Source organism: Bos taurus, chromosome 4, assembly GCF_002263795.3.
Source record: "Bos taurus isolate L1 Dominette 01449 registration number 42190680 breed Hereford chromosome 4, ARS-UCD2.0, whole genome shotgun sequence".
Taxonomy (NCBI): Eukaryota; Metazoa; Chordata; class Mammalia; order Artiodactyla; family Bovidae; genus Bos; species Bos taurus.
This window is the reverse complement of record NC_037331.1, coordinates 74,856,673-74,874,608: the sequence shown is the minus strand read 5'-3', so window position 1 is coordinate 74,874,608 and position 17,936 is coordinate 74,856,673. Positions and strand designations below refer to the sequence as shown.

The following is a 17,936-nucleotide window of genomic DNA, read 5'->3' as shown; positions in this document are numbered from 1 at the left end:
ATGTGTGTAACTGTGAAAAATACACAGCCTAAGAGTTCAACCCTGCGACTTAGTGACATTAGATAAGTCGTGGGGCTTACAGATGGTGACACACTTGTGGGCCTGGAGAGACGCCGTGATGTGTGACAGCACTAGCACTAACAGCCACGTGGCCACTCCCTGGCGCAGAGTGCGTGACTCACACACACTCACAGCTACACACACACACCTGGAAATGTCTATCAGTGCGCAGGCTGCCTGGGCAGCGGCGTGTTTCTGGAACGTTTCACTACGTATCTTTTCTTATTTTTTCTTCTACGTGCATTTATTTTTTCCTTTTCTACTGAGAACACAGTTTACTTCTGTAACTGGAGAAAGTGCAACACCAGGGTCAGCTCAGATGAGGTGCCAGCTCCCGGTGTGGCATTCAGGTCTTCCCGCCAGTGACAGAACTCAGACACTCGTGGAGGGAAGACAGTGAGGGAGCCTCTGAGGGTGGACCCTGAGCACCTTGGAACCGGAACATTCTTGGCCTACCTAGAGTTACTGCATGACAGCTGCAGGGGCCTAAAAGTGACCCCACCCTCACCAGGGCCGGGTCACAGGCCCTGAACACTGTGCAGGGCCATCCAGCCTGTCCTTCCTCCCAAGGACTTCATCTCCCTTAGGACTCAGCTACTAGTCTTGGCATATCATCAAGATTCCAGAAGAGCTGGTTTTAAGCTAACCTGAGTCCAAACATCCCCATGTCTGAGAACCACTGTCCCAGTCGAGGGCACACAGCACCGTCTACTGTTCCTTCAGCACTTTCCATTTTGCTTTACACTGTGAGTGTGTATAAGGAAGGCACACAAAATCTCTGCAATGTGGGACAGGTACATAATTTATACATAAATGAACATAATGTAGTGCATTCACACTCCATTGCAATTAAACATACATAGGTCCCAGCCCTGGGGGTGAGTACATAAACCTGTCTGGAGACCACTGCTCCCAATCAACCAGCACAAGGGACTGATTATGTCTTCTGATATTTGCAAACATCTCTGCATTTTCACTAAGAAGCTGCAGACCCTGGTAAGCAGGTTGTGCAAACCTATGTGACAAAGCAAAGCAGGAGAGCAGACAACACTCTGAAGGGAGGGGAAGCCATGGGGGTCCTGCGGCCCAACCCCACCTGCTGATGTCCAAGCACTGACATGACCAGGCCAAGCTGCCTGTCCCCAGGCCGACCCTGCCTCACTGCTTAGCCTGTGAGGGTGCTTCCCCCGTCATTCCTGACACACAGGCGCTGAGTTTCAAGGGGGCTACAAAGCCTTCTCCAAAAGCCCCCATCATCTCACACTCTCCCATGGTGTGGCTTCAAGGTCTAAGAGAACTGACTTAGTTTTGCTCTGTAATTCCCCAAATCAGCACATGAGCAAGAGCTACCTCCTGTTCCAGAAGCCACCAAGCTGAGCAGCTTCTGGGCCTCAAGTCCCAGGAGGGCAGGGAGGGTGGGCCTGGAGGGGCAGTACCCACAATCCCTGCAGCAGCCTCAAAGCCTCGCAGCTCCACAGAGGGTCTGAGCCAGCCCTCATCCACAACAAGTTCTGAACACCACTGCCCTTCACATGACAGATGTGTTAGATAATAAATGCATAGCTAGATGGTACAAGATTACTCCATGGAATAAAAGTTATGACCAACCTAGATAGAATATTCAAAAGCAGAGACATTACTTTGCCAACAAAGGTCCGTCTAGTCAAGGCTATGGTTTTTCCAGTGGTCATGTATGGATGTGAGAGTTGGACTGTGAAGAAAGCTGAGCGCCGAAGAATTGATGCTTTTGAACTGTGGTGTTGAAGAAGACTCTTAAGAGTCCCTTGGATTGCAAGGAGATCCAACCAGTCCATTCTGAAGGAGATCAGCCCTGGCATTTCTTTAGAGGGAAGGATGCTGAAGCTGAAACTCCAGTACTTTGGCCACCTCATGCGAAGAGTTGACTCATTGGAAAAGACTCTGATGCTGGGAGGGATTGGGGGTAGGAGGAGAAGGGGACGACAGAGGATGAGATGGCTGGATGGCATCACTGACTCGATGGACATGAGTCTGAGTGAACTCCGTGAACTCTGGGAGTTGGTGATGGACAGGGAGGCCTGGCGTGCTGTGATTCATGGGGTCACAAAGAATCGGACACGACTGAGCAACTGAACTGAACTGAACTGAACTGAACTGAGATGGTACAATAGATGATAAATGCATAGCTAGATGGTACAATAGACGGATGATAAATGCATAACTAGATGGTACAATAGACAGATGATAAATAGGTTGGAGAGCTGATAGATACACAGATAGAGGATATGTAGACACACACATAAACACATGAAAAATAGGTAAACAAATACAAACCTACATACAAGCAATACAATCAGAAAGCTAGGCCTCAGCCTAGCCTCACAGTATTTCTCAGTTTCACCTGCAGCTGAGCTGTTAGAACAAGTTAGACTGAAGTAACACACAGCGACTCAAGACAATCTGACACCAATCATAACTATAAGTTTGTAAACAGAGAGCGAACTCCTTGAAGGCTGGCCCTCTATGCCTTCCAGCAGACCCCCGTCACCTAAGTGGATGACAGCAGCTGGAACCCCCACATACTGACTATCCACCCCAGCCTGCCAGCAAGGCTCCTGACAACCCTCAGGGGAGGAGCATGCAGGGAAGCAGGCACAGCCGCAGCCTAGTGTGGAGGGGCTGTGGGAGGTGAGGGAGGTGAGGGGCTTAGGGAGGTCACGTGAGGGGGATAGGACTAGGCAGGGCATGGCCAGTGCCAAGGCCCTGCAGTGGGACCAGCGAGGGAACCAGTGCAGCCAGAACAGGTGCAGGAGGGAAAGAGTGAGGAGGGGATTCTCTAAGAAGGCAGGCCCTCTGGCCAGTCCAGGGCCTCCAAGAGGCTGGAGAGAAAGCCCCCTGCCTTCCTGCACGCCTCAGCAGCCAGCTGTGCCTGGGGTGACAAGGCCTGTGTCCACAGACCATGCAGCCCCCCTGCCCCCCTATAGAAGATAGCAACACTCTACCAGCACCATCTGGTAAGACGCAACAGGTGACCAAGGTCAGGAAGCAGACCCATTCATGGCCAGGCACCTGGTTCTCAGCAGGAACCCCAGTAAGTCATGACTGTCCTCACTTCACAGCTGGGGAAAGGGCATTCAGGACTCTTAGGTGTATAGAATTAAGAGGCAGCGCAACTTCTGACACCAAAACCATGGACTCTTTCGATCCCCCGGCCCTTGGTGGTCCACAGCCCATCCTGCCCAGCCTGTCCTTGGGTCAGACTGAAACGAGTGAAGCTAGAGGAGCTTTTCCCCGGGAAGCAAGTCTAGCCCTAAGCCTAGACGGACAGAGGAATCATGAGTGAGTCACCACTTCTAAGCCAGGTTCTGAGATCTGATGGGCACGAAATCCTGCAGCAAGGGAGAACCTCATTCTGGGGCTGTGTTTGGAACCAAGCAGATGATGAGCAGTGGGTGGGACCCAGATACACTGGAGAGAGGCCCCGTGGCTGCTCAGGGAGCTCACGCCTCACGCCGACTGGAAGCAGCCCGACTTGTCCAAACACTGCACTTGTCAGGAAGGTAACATGTGACATTTCTATGCGTCTTTACTTGGAAGTAAAGCATTTATCTACTCTTGGGGCTAAAAAGCTGAAGCCCTCATCTATCACCACAGTACAGTTCATGCCTTAAGAATGTCTGATTTATTTTAATGCACATGTATATATGGAATCTAGAAAAATGGAACTAATGGAACTATTTGCAGGGTGGGAAGAGAGAGACAGATGTAGACAATGGACTTACGACACAGGGGGTAAGGAGAGGGTGGGATGAATTGGGAGAGAAGCACTGATGCACATACATAGTGCTTTGCTAGTCACTCAGCCGTGTCTGACTCTGCAATTCCATGGACTGTAGCCTGCCAGGCTCCTCTGTCCATGGGACTCTCCAGGCAAGAATACTGCAGTGGGTTGCCATGCCCTCTTCCAGGGGATCTTCTTGACCCAAGGATCAAACCCATGTCTCTTATGTCTCCTGCACTGGCAGGCGGGTTCTTTACCACCAGTGCCACTTAGGAAGCCCATATATACACTAACATGTGTAATACGGATAGCTAGTGGGAAGCTGCTGTATAACACAGGGAGCTCAGATCGGTGCTCTCTGATGACCTAAAGGGGTGGGACGGGGGAGGGAGGGAGGCTCCAGAGGGAGGGGATATATGTATACATATGGCTGATTCACAATGTTATACAGCAGAAGTTAGAACATTATAAAGCAATTATATTACAATAAAAGAAAAATGGCTGAGAACTACCTTGCTGAAGTCTCTTGAAGACGGTTCCTTGCTCATAAGTTATCCTGCATCCTGACCTTGGAGAAGGCTAAAGAAACCTCTCTACTTGTAGACCCCGGGCCCCTAGATCTGTGCTGCAAACTCCTTTTCTCGTGTTATTTTGCAAGAAGAGGGCTGCCCACCTGCCTTCCTGGAGAGCCTCTGGAGTCTGAGCCCTGCAGGCCACCACCGCCCTCTATGGATCAGTGCCAGTGTCCTGGGTGAAAGCAACTCGGGCACCTCCCAGTTCCTCCCAGTCTCCCTGTCTCCAGGGCAATGCAGCACCCCCCTCCACCCCGCCCAGCCTCCTTCACCTGTGTCCCCTTTGGCACGTGCTAGTCACAGCTTGCAACTTCTCAAGGCACCAAGAAAAAGAAGGAAAAAGGAAAGAGACACAGGTGGGACCCGTGGTAAAGGTTAACCTATGAAAGGTAACCCAACGAGGCCCAGACTGCTTCTCCTTAAAGGTGCTGCTTGAGGCCCAAAGCTCATCTGCTTGGACCAGTATGTGGTCCTGGGACTCCAATGAAGCCGCTGGCCTCCCTGGGCATCAGTCTCTTCTGATAAAATGACAACTTTTGGATCTAGTGCTCAGAAGGCCCGGCCCAGCCCTGAAATCCCCGAGTCCATGGTTCCGAGGCAGAGACTAGTGAGCCGTCCACCCGATAAAGAATCAGATGACCTGCCTGGGGGCTCTCTTGTTCAACATATTTTTCAAAGTATTACAACTCATTTATTTTCCAAATGGGGTTATTTTCATATTTGAAATAGGCAACAGCAATTTTGCTGCCAGGTGCCCATCTTTCAACTAAGGATAGTAACCAACACGACATCTGCATGCTGATACAAACTTCTTTTATTAAAGAGGACAGAGATGGGTGCGCCACTGGCCGAGACCAGCAGAGGCTCAGTCCAGAGCACTTGGTGACACTGGCCCAAGCACCTCTGGGAGGGAACTGCTTTGCCCCTGATAACTGCGCCTCTCTAAGAAGGAAAGGATGGGGTTCGGACAGGCCAGCCACCATTTGGGAGCAGACGTGGGCCAGCCACATACTTCCAAACAACAGAGGGAGAGAACAGGGTGCCTTGGGGTCCTGGTGGGGACCACTGGGGTGAAAAGGCAGCTGGAAGCTCTCTGGGGATGAAGGCCAAAGCACATGTCCAAAGTGGGAGTGCTGGAGCTCCCCGGGGAACACACCCTGCCAGCCCCATCTGGGTTGAATAAACACAGGTCTCCACAGTGCCTGGGGGCCCCTGGCTCACAGACATGGGGGGTGTCTGGAGGAGAGGGGGAGGCGGGATCCCCATCCACTGGGCAACATCTCCTAAGAACTACTCACTCCCCAGGGCGGATAGGGTTCCAGGGCCCTGGGTTCCCAGCTGGCCTGACATTTACTTGGTTCTGTCAAGTATCCCTGCACCACCTCGAACCAAGACTCAAACCTCTGCTATCTTGACAGGATGCCAAGTATCTTATACTTTTTCAAGGAAAAGGTGTGTAGTCGATGCATCACAGGAAACAAACACCCTGAAGGCCTTACTCTGAATGCAAAAGTGCCATTGAAGGCTTTGGACAAGGGAGCTGCTGTCACAGCCAGCAACCGTCTCCAAACCAAAAGACCCTGCGTCGCCAGTAATGAGTGCCAATAATAATCTGCCAATGTGAGAGGCAGATCACTGGCTTCCTATAGGCTTCTACAAAAAAAATGGTGCTTAACAAACCCGACACAGGAGTGACACAGCACAGACGCCACATCACTGAGGGCCTCAGTGGAGCCTAGGGGACCACCTGAAAGGATTACAAGAGGGATCTGATTTGGACTGCAGGGAGGGGTGGAGACAACAGCAGCTATAAGGCTATGCGCTCTGTCACCCTCCAATCCCCAGGGCAAGAAAGTGGAGGAAAAGACAAGGCAAGACCCGCCACACAGGAGTTAAGTCGTGGGGCCAGGGCTAGACCCATGCCCGCACTCCTCGCCATGGCCATCCTCTGGGCTTCTCCGGGAGTCCCTTCCTGCCCCAGGAAGCTGTGACTACAGGGCCACATAGGGACAGCCAACTGACACAGAGCCAGGGTTAGCCACACAAGGTGCCCCTGCATTACCAGCTTCCACTCTCCCTTAGTTTTAAAGGCCTCTAAGAACAGGTAACAGAACTCCAAATGCTCCAGCTGTGTAGCCTTGAGCAGGCACCTTGCCCTCTCTGTGCTTCATGCTCCTTACCCAGAAAATGGGCTGATAACTACAGCAACCTCTCTGCAAGGTGGCTGAGGTTAAAGCAGCAAAGGCCAGTCACATACCCAGAACAGGGCCCAGCAGAGAGTAAATGCATTATTAACATTTACAGCAACATATGTGTTTTCTGGGAAACCATGAGATGAGATGAGGGGAAAATGAGAACAGAAGAAGTGCCTTAATAAGAACCACTCGGGGGACTTCCCTCATGGTCCAGTGACCAAGACTCTGAGTTTCCAATGCAGGAGGACTGGGTTCGATCCCTGCTCCAGGAACTAAATTCCATCCACATGCTGCAACTAAGACCCGGTGCAGCCAAATAAAAAAATAATTTTAAAAAAAGAACGGCTTGGTGGGGAGACCACGGATGCTTCCCTGTGAAGATGCAACAGCGCCTGTTTCTGTCACAAGCACAAACACACACACATACATACACATACCCATACACGCACACACGCACACACTGCAGGCCTGGCACAGGGGAGAATCAAGCCTATGTTGGGGGGATGACGCTCCCATGTCCCCTTGCCACACAGTACAGCAGGCAGCAAAGCACTGGGGTCTGCAGGATGAGGGAAAGAATAAACCCAGCAGTCATTTCAAAGCAACAGAGGGCTGCCCTGGCCATTTTAAGAGGCAGGAGGATACTGTTTTACATTTCAGTAATGAATATCTAGTTATTTTCAGGCTACTAAAACTAAATAGGGTATATTTATTTATTATTTAAGTGGCTTAAATGGACTCATCATCTAAAAGAATAATAGCTGAAGAGTAGCCACTCTCTATACCTTCACAAGTTTGTACCATATGGAATCAATGAAATAGGGGGTGGCTGGCTATCAGGAAGAAATTGTCCATCGAACAGCCAGGCAGTGAAGCACCAATTCAGACAACCCAGTGACGGTCAAGGACAGCCTGTCCCCACAGACCATAAAAGGTGGGTTCTGCTCACTGGCTGGCTGGGACTCACAGGCTGCACTCGCCCAGGTACAGGCTTCGGTAACACATGTTCTCACCCACAGGACCCCCCAAGTCACCCCATGGAAATATCTAATGAGATTCCCCCCACCCCCCGCAAAGTGAGGAACCCGAAGCAGAGGCCTCCCTCCCCAGGCTCACTACCCCCAACTCTCACGGTGAAGGGTGGCACTGGGATCCCTGGGCTGCGCCCCTGTTTCCCACCTCCCCTCGCCCCCTCCACCTTCTGGGTAAAGAGCAAAGAAAGACCTTTCGCAGCTACCATACCAGAAACTTGGCAGGGCCCGAGGACACTTCACGGCCCCCAGCTTCCCAGAGTCGTCGGACCTGTGTGCTGCTCCCAGCCATGCTGACCAGCCCTGAAACTGGCGCTGTGAAAAGGTCCCGCAAAAAGGAACAAAAGGAACGTTGCATAACCAGAGCCAGATTCACAAGGAAGCACAGGGCCTGGTGGCAGTGCATAAATGTCATCACCCAGCTGGGGACTGGGGTGGGGGTTCCCTTAAGGAGACCAACTGAAACAGCTCTGCATGTTCTGTTTGTTTCTCCAGGAAAACAGACGGTTTTGAACAAACAGTTTAAAAATACGTTTTAAAACTTTTTGAGGGACTTGCGTGGTGGTCCAGTGGTTAAGACTCCATGCTTCCACTGCAGGGGGCACATGTTTGATCACTGGTTGGGCAACTAAGATCCTGTAAGCCACATGGCGTAACCACAAAAATAAAAAAAAATAATTACAATCTTTTAAAAGGCAACAACTAGCCACATCCAGTTCAAACACGAAGGCCTTCATGTGTTCACTCATTCATTCACTACTCACCACCTGGCTCGTAGGGTGCAGGGGTGAAGTGTACCTGCTTTGGAACCTTAACGCCTGGGTGAGACCCATGCTGTCTGACCTTTGGAAATTACTTCTCTGTGACTCAGTTTTCTCATCTGGAAAGTGGGGGTATTGGGAGGATTAAATAAGGAAATGTGCAGAGCTAAGAATGGCATCTAGCAGATAATAAAAGCTAAATAAATCTCAGCTTTACGTTCAATACTTGTGTTTGGGTGCCAGGGAGGGATTGGCCCATGGAAGTGAAACTTGCCCACAAGCCCACACTAAATGCAATAACCTGCCAAGACCACAGCTCCATTCAAAGAAATAAGACTTGGGCAAAGAAACTTTCCCAACGTCAGTCAGCCAGCAAGACACTGTTCCCTTCCAGAATGAGAAGACCAGAAACAGATTCATTATCAGGATTGCCCACCTTGAGAATTTTTTTCTTAACGCTCCTACAAGTAAGCAACAATTACCATGAATTACTAGAAAAATACACACCCCTCTGAAGTTAGGAAACTAAAAGTGTGTGAAAGTCACTCAGTCATGTCTGATTCTTTGCAAACCCATGGACTATACAGTTCACGGAATTCTCCAGGCCAGAATATTGAAGTGGGCAAGCCTTTCCCTTCTCCAGGGGATCTTCACAACCCAGGGATTGAACCAGGGTCTCCTGCATTACAGGCAGATTCTTTACCAACTGAGCTAAAGTAACGTCATTCTGCCCCCAAGCTCAACTATGAGAAGCAAGGTTTTGTTCACGCTAAGATTTGTTGTTGTTCGGTCACTAAGTCATGTTCTGAAACTAAGTCTATGCTTATTTGTCACCAAATACTCAGATTTCTGAGATGCGTAGGCTGGTCTGAGCTATGTGGAACTCGGAGGCTGATGAAGGGAGGGAGGGAGGCCCAGGACAGGCAGCGGAAACCATGCTTTCACAATCAAGCCTGATGTCCCAGAGGGGCTGGTGGGCAGAGGTCTGCAGGGCAGGCAGCGGCCACCCCCAGGAAGCAGAGCGTGGGAGCCAGGGTCAGGGCTCAATGCCCCATGTAACTTTCACAGTCCCATTAAAGCAGAGTGAGGACAGGAGCAAACAGAGGAGAGGCGCCAGGGACGGACTCAGTGCCAAGTGCAAGTGGAGGCCCTGCAGATCCCTCTGGGGAGGAACTCACTGCACTGGGGAGCATGGCCCACTTCTCCTTCCAGAAGCAGTTCCCTCTTCCCATCTTGCCCCCTCCCTGCCCTTGGCCTGATGTGGCCCACGAGTGGTTCAGCAGGAGCGGGGAGGCTGGGAGCACAGGCGCCAGGGGGGCCGGTCCCACAGTGGAGCCGAGGGCTCAGTGGCAGCATGTACACGGGCTCCGGCTGAGGGCCTCCTGCCAGGACCCTGCAGGAACCAGAGAGGGGTCAGGAAGGACCGCACAGGGCAGGGGTTGCGTCCTGCTGGCGCCAACGAATCCCACCTCTGTGGGGATCAGAAAGGGCAAAGCCAGAGTGCCCCACCCCCCCCACCCCACCCCCGCCTCTGTCCTCCTAAATTCCCCCAGGAAACCTACTGGGATTCTTGGGAAGGCAGGTGTCCCAGAACCTAACAGGTGTCTGCTCACCCACCGGCCTGCCTGCCTTCTGTCCTTTTGAATTAGCACAAAACCAATAAACAAACACAAAATCAAAGTCAAAGAGCAAGGCAGGACCAGAAAGAAGCAGGCGCCTGATAACCCCATTAGCTCCTGAAATGTCATGCTCCTTGGGTGCCAAGTTTCCAGGAGGCCAAAAGGATAAGGGAGGTAGTGGTTGGACACACGTCAGGCTGTGGGGACACTGCGGCTTTACAGGTGACCCAGCCTGTCTGAGGCTGCATTCAACTCACTCCCTTGACACTCACAAGAGGAAAAGCAAGCAGCACTGAACCACGAGCCGCCCATAACCAGAGCCCCATCCCCTATCCCTCACTGTGAGAACCTCCCCTCCAGCTGTCTACACTAGTGGCTGTCCAGTAGATTTCATTTTATGAAATAGTCTGGTACGCCCCTTAAATTAAGCGGAAGATTCACAATGGGCCCACTTTATAATTACATCTAAACAAGCAGTCTTTTTTTTTTAAATCAGTTATTTCATAACAAGAACATTTCACTTCTTCTCACAGAATAACAGAGGGAGGGGTGTGAGTGGCCCTCACAGCCCTGTCCCTGGCAGGAAGGCCTCCAGAGGAAATCACCTGGGGTCTCCTTCCAGTCCAGACACAATGGAGACCCCGAGGTGGGGAGCCAGAGTGTCTGTCTTAGGTCAGCTCAGTCCTCACAGGACAGCAGGGGGTTCCTGAGAGGGACCACAGGGGTGAGGGTAATCGGGCCACTTGTCCCCTTACCTGTCATGTGAGCAGAATTTGGAACTCTTCTAAGCTCCAAAATCACTGCAGATGGTGACTGCAGCCATGAAATTAAAAGACTCTTACTCCTTGGAAGAAAAGCTATGACCAACCTAGACAACATATTAAAAAGCAGAGACATTACTTTGCCAACAAAGGTCTGTCTAGTCAAGGCTATGGTTTTTCCAGTAGTCATGTATGGATGTGAGAGTTGGACTATAAAGAAAGCTGAGCACCAAAGAATTGATGCTTTTGAACTGTGGTGTTGGAGAAGACTCTTGAGAGTCCCTTGGACAGCAAGGAGATCCAACCAGTCCATCCTACAGGAAATCAGCCCTGAATATTCATTGGAAGAACTGATGCTAAAACTGAAACTCTGATACTTTGGTCACCTGATGTGAAGAACTGACTCATTTGAAAAGACCCTGATGCTGGGAAAGATTGAAGGTGGGAGGAGAAGGGGACAACAGAGGATGAGATGGTTGGATGGTATCACCAACTCAATGGACATTTGAGTTTGAGTCAACTCTGGGAGTTGGTGTTGGACAGGGAGGCCTGGTGTGCTGCAGTCCATGGGGTCACAAAGAGTCAGACACGGCTGAGAGACTGAACTGAACTGAAGCACCAGCTCTAACCTCTGTGCAATGGGTCAAGGGTGGGAGCCTCTAGGCTTTCTGAGGATTGGAGAAGTCAAGAGGACCCTGTCCCCATGGCTCCTGGCAGTATCAGCTCAAAGGCAGACCCTTCACCATCTGAGGGCCCTGATGGAGAGACGGTCCAAGTCCAGCTCCTGTATATCACAAGAGAGGAACACAATGGGGAGGGGCAGTGAGTTCTGGTGGGGTCGTAGACAGGGCCAGGTGTGGTGCCCCAAGGACAAGCTGTTTACTCCTTCCTCCATGGTGATGGAGAACACCCCACGCCTGGGGAATCAGGTCTCAAAGACACCAACAAATTCCCAACAGGAGCATTCTCAGCCCCAGCCAGGGACATGAACAATGCAGGAAGGAGCAGCCCAGGAGTGACTAGCAGCCCAGGAAGAGACTGGATGTGTCTCTAGAAGGTGAGGACCTGTGTTATTAGACCTGGGGTAGGGTCACTCAGCCTGGGCGAGTGAGAGCTCTCTGCAGAGACAGGGTTTCAGCAGCAGAGATGTGGGTCTACTCTGGGGTGTCCAGCAGGGGCAGTGTCCTGTCCGGCAGGCCCATCCTGCCCCAGTGCCCAGACCACTCAGCCCTCCACCATGGATTTCTTCCAGCTTGGCCCCTCCTCCCGCCCACCTCTCAGGTTTGTACATGAAGTGTTCACCGCAGGTTCAGGGGGAGGCAGTTGCAAGTGAGTCAGGGTCTGTTCTTTCTGATGGGCAAATCAGGGGAAAGGTCTGAGGACCCCTAAATCAATAACTGATCGACTATAGTTCATTCAAGGTTGTCATGTTCTTAAAAAGTCACCATGACACTGGCCAGGCTTCTGGTGCCTCAAAGCACCAGTTAGCACTTCAGGACTACAGCTGGGTGCCATTGTAAACAGAAATCATGAACAAAAAGCAAAAAAAAAAAATCCCAAAATGTGGCACTAAATATAAATACACTTTGAGAAGGACCCCTGTTTACTCTTCGTCTGAGGGCTGAAACAAGAGGCGCCTTGTACAACACAGCCGGTGAGTGCCCGCATGCAGCTCAAATTTTCTGCCTTTCTGCACATGTCCCTGGATGGCCACAAAATCACAGTGAGTGTTGATTTGGGGATTACAAATAAGTTTTCATAAATAGGCAAGTTTGCAAATATATGATCCACAAATAATGAGGAGTGACTGTAACTGAACCTGTTATTTGTAGATGATTCAGTCTTTGATTCACCTAAGAAATACCTGGAAAACTTCCCAATTCTAATGTCCCCACATAATAAATTTGTCCCAATAATATCATGAAAAGAATCCTAATCACAGTCTAACCCAGTCACGTTTGTAACTTGACAGGATGTCATTTCTTTATCCCGAGGATGCTTTACACTCCTTAGGAAGCTAAGCCCCGGAGTTCTCTTGCCTCCTTGGATGGCACGCTGAGTGGTGAATGCCACCATGCTTCCTTCTAAAGACACATCACTGTCTCTGCTGGAGCTCTGTTCTCACCTGAGGATTTAGGACGCCACACGCTGAGCTGCTTGGAGCATTTTTTAGACAGAGACTCTGACGAAGCTGGCTCTGTGTTCTAGAACACAGACAAAAGGACCACAGTGTTGTCTACACAACACGGGGGAAGAGAAGGGCTTCAGGAGGTGAGAGACCGTTCCCAGGAGGAAGGGATCTCAGTGAGGCAGCCCAGCACCCTCGCCCACCCCGCAGGCTGCAGGGTCCTCAGTCATCGCCACGCTCAGCTCCCACAACCTGCCAGCCTTGCTCAGAGTAGGCCCTCCCCTGGAAAACATCTCCTTCTCTCAGGCGCCCAAATTTCAGCTGGCAGCACAACCACCCAGAGAAGGCTTAGGTAAAGAGATCTGGGGACAGGGGTGGGGTCAGAGAATGTGTGCTTCTAAGTTCCCAGACTTATGCTGCTGCTGCTGCTGCTGGGCTGAGATCACACTTTGAGAACCACTGACTAAACCATCTGTGCATTGCTCGGTTTGTACTAAAACCTCGTTACCACATAGTAAGATGACTTTATTAAAGCGTCCCTCACTGTCACTTTCACTCAATATGAAACCCCAGTCTCCCAATCACATTCGGAATGACCACTGCAGCAATGCTGTCAGCTTTTACTTGAATATTCCCAAGGACAGGGAGCTCATTTCCTCAAGTCCGTTTTAACTCTTCATTTTCCAAAGTCGTTTGTGACATTGAGTTTAACTCATTCAACATCAACCCCTTTGGAAAGGAAGCTGTATAAATTTCTCAAAGAGTAAGAATGCCCTTGGCTAGTTTGACACTCACTTCTATGTAGAATGTTTTTAAAAAGCTTTATGAAGCAAACATTGCCATTTTAGAAAACAATATATCAATCCCCTCTGGGTCCTGTGCTGATGAAAATGGCAGGATTTCAGTGAAGCGTTTCCTCAAGCAGACACAGTGTCCTTCCAGAGGCCAGCTGGTCATGAGACCACACTGGCCACTGGTGGGCAAGCCTTGAGCCCTCACATGTGGGAAACGACTGCAGGGTGGGGAGCTGGCAGTGTATCTCAGAACATGGTGGGCGATGCGTATGATGAACAGTTCCTGGCCACTGGGCCTCAGTCACCTGCTCACCTTGAGCTCTGTGCCTACACTACCCACATCCTGCATAATAACCCTGGGAGCGGGAGACAAGGGTGCGGAGCTTCAGGTGCCCCAGCTTCCAATACCCCCCAGATAAACTGCATCCACACACTCACCCCCACAGCCCCTCACTGAACCACTGTAAAGCCAACTCCAGACATTATACCACTTCGTCTAATAAGTGTTTCAGTATCTTTAGAATAGAGAAAAAAAAATACCAGTATCATTAGCAATCGTTCCTTAATATAAACCAAATACATCATCATATTTGTACACAAACATGTAATCAATGTTCCAACGTCCCTGTCTTACAAGTATTGTTTTGGTTTTGTTTTTTCACAGTCTGACACTGTGACTGGATCCACATCAAGTCTCACCATGTTTATTTAACCTGTTTCTTCAGTTCCTTTACAACACAAGTTCCTCCTCCTCCTCTTCCTGCAGCATATTTAAAAACAACCGGGGTTCTCTTTACCAAGTAGAATTTCCCCCTTCTGGATTTTGCTGACCTCTCTGGAATTATTTTTCAGATCGCTCTGGCCCTGTATTTCCGGTAAGTCGTGGGTGGGTCTGGCTTAATTTGATTCTGGTTTGATTTCTGGTAGGGGCAAATATGTAATCAATGTTCCAACATCCTTCACATGAGGCCCACATGACCCCACCAGCTTCCCTTTGTGACCAAGCCAGTTACAGAAGGTCACGTCCTAGAGAGCGCTGCTCCGCCCTTATTAGCGGTCTGAAACACGGCTACTCTATCACTTTCTCGACATCTGTCAGCCGGAATTCCTCACCAAATAAGGCTTTCTCCCTTCATCTATATTGAACTCTGAGGTACAGATCAAACATGAAAAGGTTGAATGCTTGATTGCTTTTCTTTACCAAATTTCACAAGTTGGTTCCTTAGCACCCCAGCAAAAGTCTCAAAGTCACAAAGCTGAAAACTGTGACAACACCAATCCAGGCAACACTTAGAGGTCCCAGTCCTGGCCTCCACACCTGCTCTTCAAACCCAGTTCTGGAGACAGGCCCCTGGATCCCCACGCTCCCTGGCTCCCAGGAGAGGGCCAGGTGGAGGGCCCGAGGGCATGTAGAATTTGGGGGAGAATCTGACTCCCCAACCTGGGATCCCAATCTGACAGCCAGAGTCACTCCACCCCTCGTCCACTGCTCCGCGGCAGAGACTTCTCTATGGGGGAGTTCGCTGTTATGCTTTTTTAAAGGAATACTCTCCTTACAGGTAAAAATACATGCAGGTAATTCAAGTGCTTTGGTAATATGACGCTTCTCCTCCATCCCAATTCAAGGCATTGAAAAATAAGCAGTTGGTTTTCCCTTTCAGTGGTCACTGCTATTTCCACCACCAATCACACAAAACCACTGTCTTCAGGCGTCCCTCCCACACTTAAAAACCTGTGACTGCAATAGACTCAGGGCCATAAAAGAAAATAAATAACACTCAACCTGAGTTTTCTTATCCACTGCAGACTTCCAGCCTTTGGACCTGGGGACACCCCTGTCATTACTTGGAAACATTTCCAAAGGCCCATCCCTGGGAGAGGAGCTGTCACTCTGGAAGTTATTGGCCCTGGTCACATCAGCCCAGAGCATGGGGCATGGGGACCCAGGATGAGGGTGGACAGGGACACCGAGTTGTGCCATACCTGGGTGGACGTGCAGAGGACACTGACACCTGACAGGCGGACAGGAACAGACACAGAGAAGCAATTGCTGGTGTGACTGCAGGCGGCTGGTGTGGGTTTTAATCATTAGCTGGGCTCCATGCTGCCATGGGTTAATGTGTTTCCTGCAGCCTTCTCCTCACACCCGCAGGCAGGCCTGGCAACAGCAGGGAGCCACCAGCTCTCAAACCCCGGCTCCAAAAGGGGTGGTTTTCCCTTAATTTGTGGAGGGTTGTCCCTCTTTCTCAAAGGTCCCTGAACTGAGACTTGAGGAAAGCCTCCTCGTGGCTGACCCGGAGTCCCCACTAAAGAACTGCAAACACCATCAGGGCCTCTTTTACCAGGTCACTTCCCAGAAATCCTGGCAATTCTACCCCCAAAGGTGAAAAAAAGCCAAAGCCTGGGTGTTATTTCAGGTGTGGAAGGGAATGGTGAAATCAAAGTTAGAGTAGACCGAAGTCTGGCCTGGGGTTAGAAAAGGTTGGAGGCAGGTGCCCCTTCCCTGGAGATCTACGGGAACGCACACCCAGGTGCAGGGATGGCTCAGGGCAGCATTTAGGGGAGGTGCTGAGGGCAGCTGCAGGCAGAGGCTGGGCAAAGGTCAGGGCCCCTTCTGTAACGGGAACTGGCTGGCCCTGACCAGTTTGGCCTGGGTCCTGCTGATTCCCGAAAGGAATGGAAGAGGTCTTCCCATCCCAGTGTGAACTCACACTGACTTCATGCCAGTCCAGCTCCCCAGCCTTCAAAAAGGACTCTGAAGTGAGAAAAAAAATACAACAAACAAGCAACTGAGAAATGAAGTAACAAAGTCATCAACCCAGTCCAGGAGCCTGGCCTGCTCTGAGCTGCCCTGGAGGGGCTAGTGGACATCTGGGTCCCCAGGGCACATGAATCTCAAGAACAGGGAGCTCCCAGACTGCACCTCAACTCCAGCACTTTCTCAATGCTTCCCACTGCTCCCCCAAGCTGTAAATCCCTGGGCACTCCTGTCCATCCATACTTCTTGAGAATATGCAGAAGCCGCCAGCATGTACACCCACGGGGATGCAGCAACTGGAGACATAGGGCCTGGGGCTCCCCAGAGCAAACACAAACCCTCAGCAGCACCGCAGGGCTAGAGCACCCTGCCTTTCCAGTGGAGATACTGCCACAAGCTCTGGCCTCACCCCTGTCCCCCGTTTCTAGTTATTTGACCTTGGGCATGTCCCAGCCCCCTGAGTCCAGGTGTATTCCCCAGGCTTCTCTCATCCTAACTGGGCCTTTCAGTCTCCATATACCCCCTCAAGGATCTTCCACGGGGCTCCTCAGATGACTCATCCCTGTATAGACAGGCTACCTGGTGCAGAGCAATCAGAAGACTTAGTTTCAAGGTTGAACTCTGGGAATACAGCATCATGCATATTTTTATTCGAGTTTCACCTGGCTTTTTACCAAAAACATAGATGTTAAGTTTGGTTCCACTGACCAAGTGGAAGACTTGGCCTTTGATCTGAAATGACTCTTGAGACTTTTCTCTATTTCTAAGATCAGAGGGATTAAAGAACAAGGAAGTTTGCAAGTGTCTTTTGGCCTGAAACAAATTAATCTCATCGCGGTGGTGGTTTAGTTGCTAAGTTGTATGCGACTCTTGCGATTCCATGGACTGCAGCCCACCAGGCTCTTCTGTCCATGGGATTTTCCAGGCAAGAACACTGGAGTGGTTTGCCATTTCCTTCTCCAGGGCATCTTCCCAACCCGGGTCTCCCACACTGCAGGCAGATTCATTACTCACTGAGCTACCAATTCTGGTCAAATATGTTCTAATGAGACAGACAGCCTCTGAAGGGGCAGCTGTGCATCCCTACATGTGTGTAGGCACACGTGTACACGTGCTTTTGACCTTCAGAAAACAGCATCTATCACTCAGCTAAGACTCTGCTGTGGTATGCAGACCCATGTCTGTGCTTCTGAAGTTCACTACACAAGCAGAAACAGTCTATAGCCAGGAATAACCAGCATCTAATCAAATATCTGCACTTATAGACGAGGACAAGAAATTCCTACAGAGAGCCTGCTATGGATGGGAGCCAGCAGGAGGGACAAGGTTCCATGAGCTTCAGTAACACTTCTTCACAAATTAGTACCAACAGAAAGCCTGTACTCTGTCGTTGTCACCTAATTTTGCAGTAAAATAAAGGGAATATCATCAGAGTATGTTTTTTTTTCTTGTATCTCAAACTCCTAATTATCCAATTTGGCGGGCATCCTTACTGAA

At 50.4% G+C, this 17,936-nt stretch overlaps 1 protein-coding gene across 10 annotated transcripts in view; it reads right to left on the bottom strand.

Moving 5' to 3' along the window:
- Positions 1–17,936, bottom strand: part of TNS3 (tensin 3) — a 222,564-nt gene that overhangs the window by 122,883 nt on the left and 81,745 nt on the right. Inside the window, exon 4 of one of the 10 annotated variants that reach the window (XM_059885917.1) lies at positions 7,830–16,436. The exons of the other annotated variants lie outside the window; for them this stretch is intronic. Within the exon in view, the coding sequence (XP_059741900.1) occupies positions 7,830–8,033 (204 nt within the window). The 5' untranslated portion in view covers positions 8,034–16,436. The remainder of the gene's footprint in view (positions 1–7,829; positions 16,437–17,936) is intronic. 10 annotated transcript variants of the gene reach the window in all.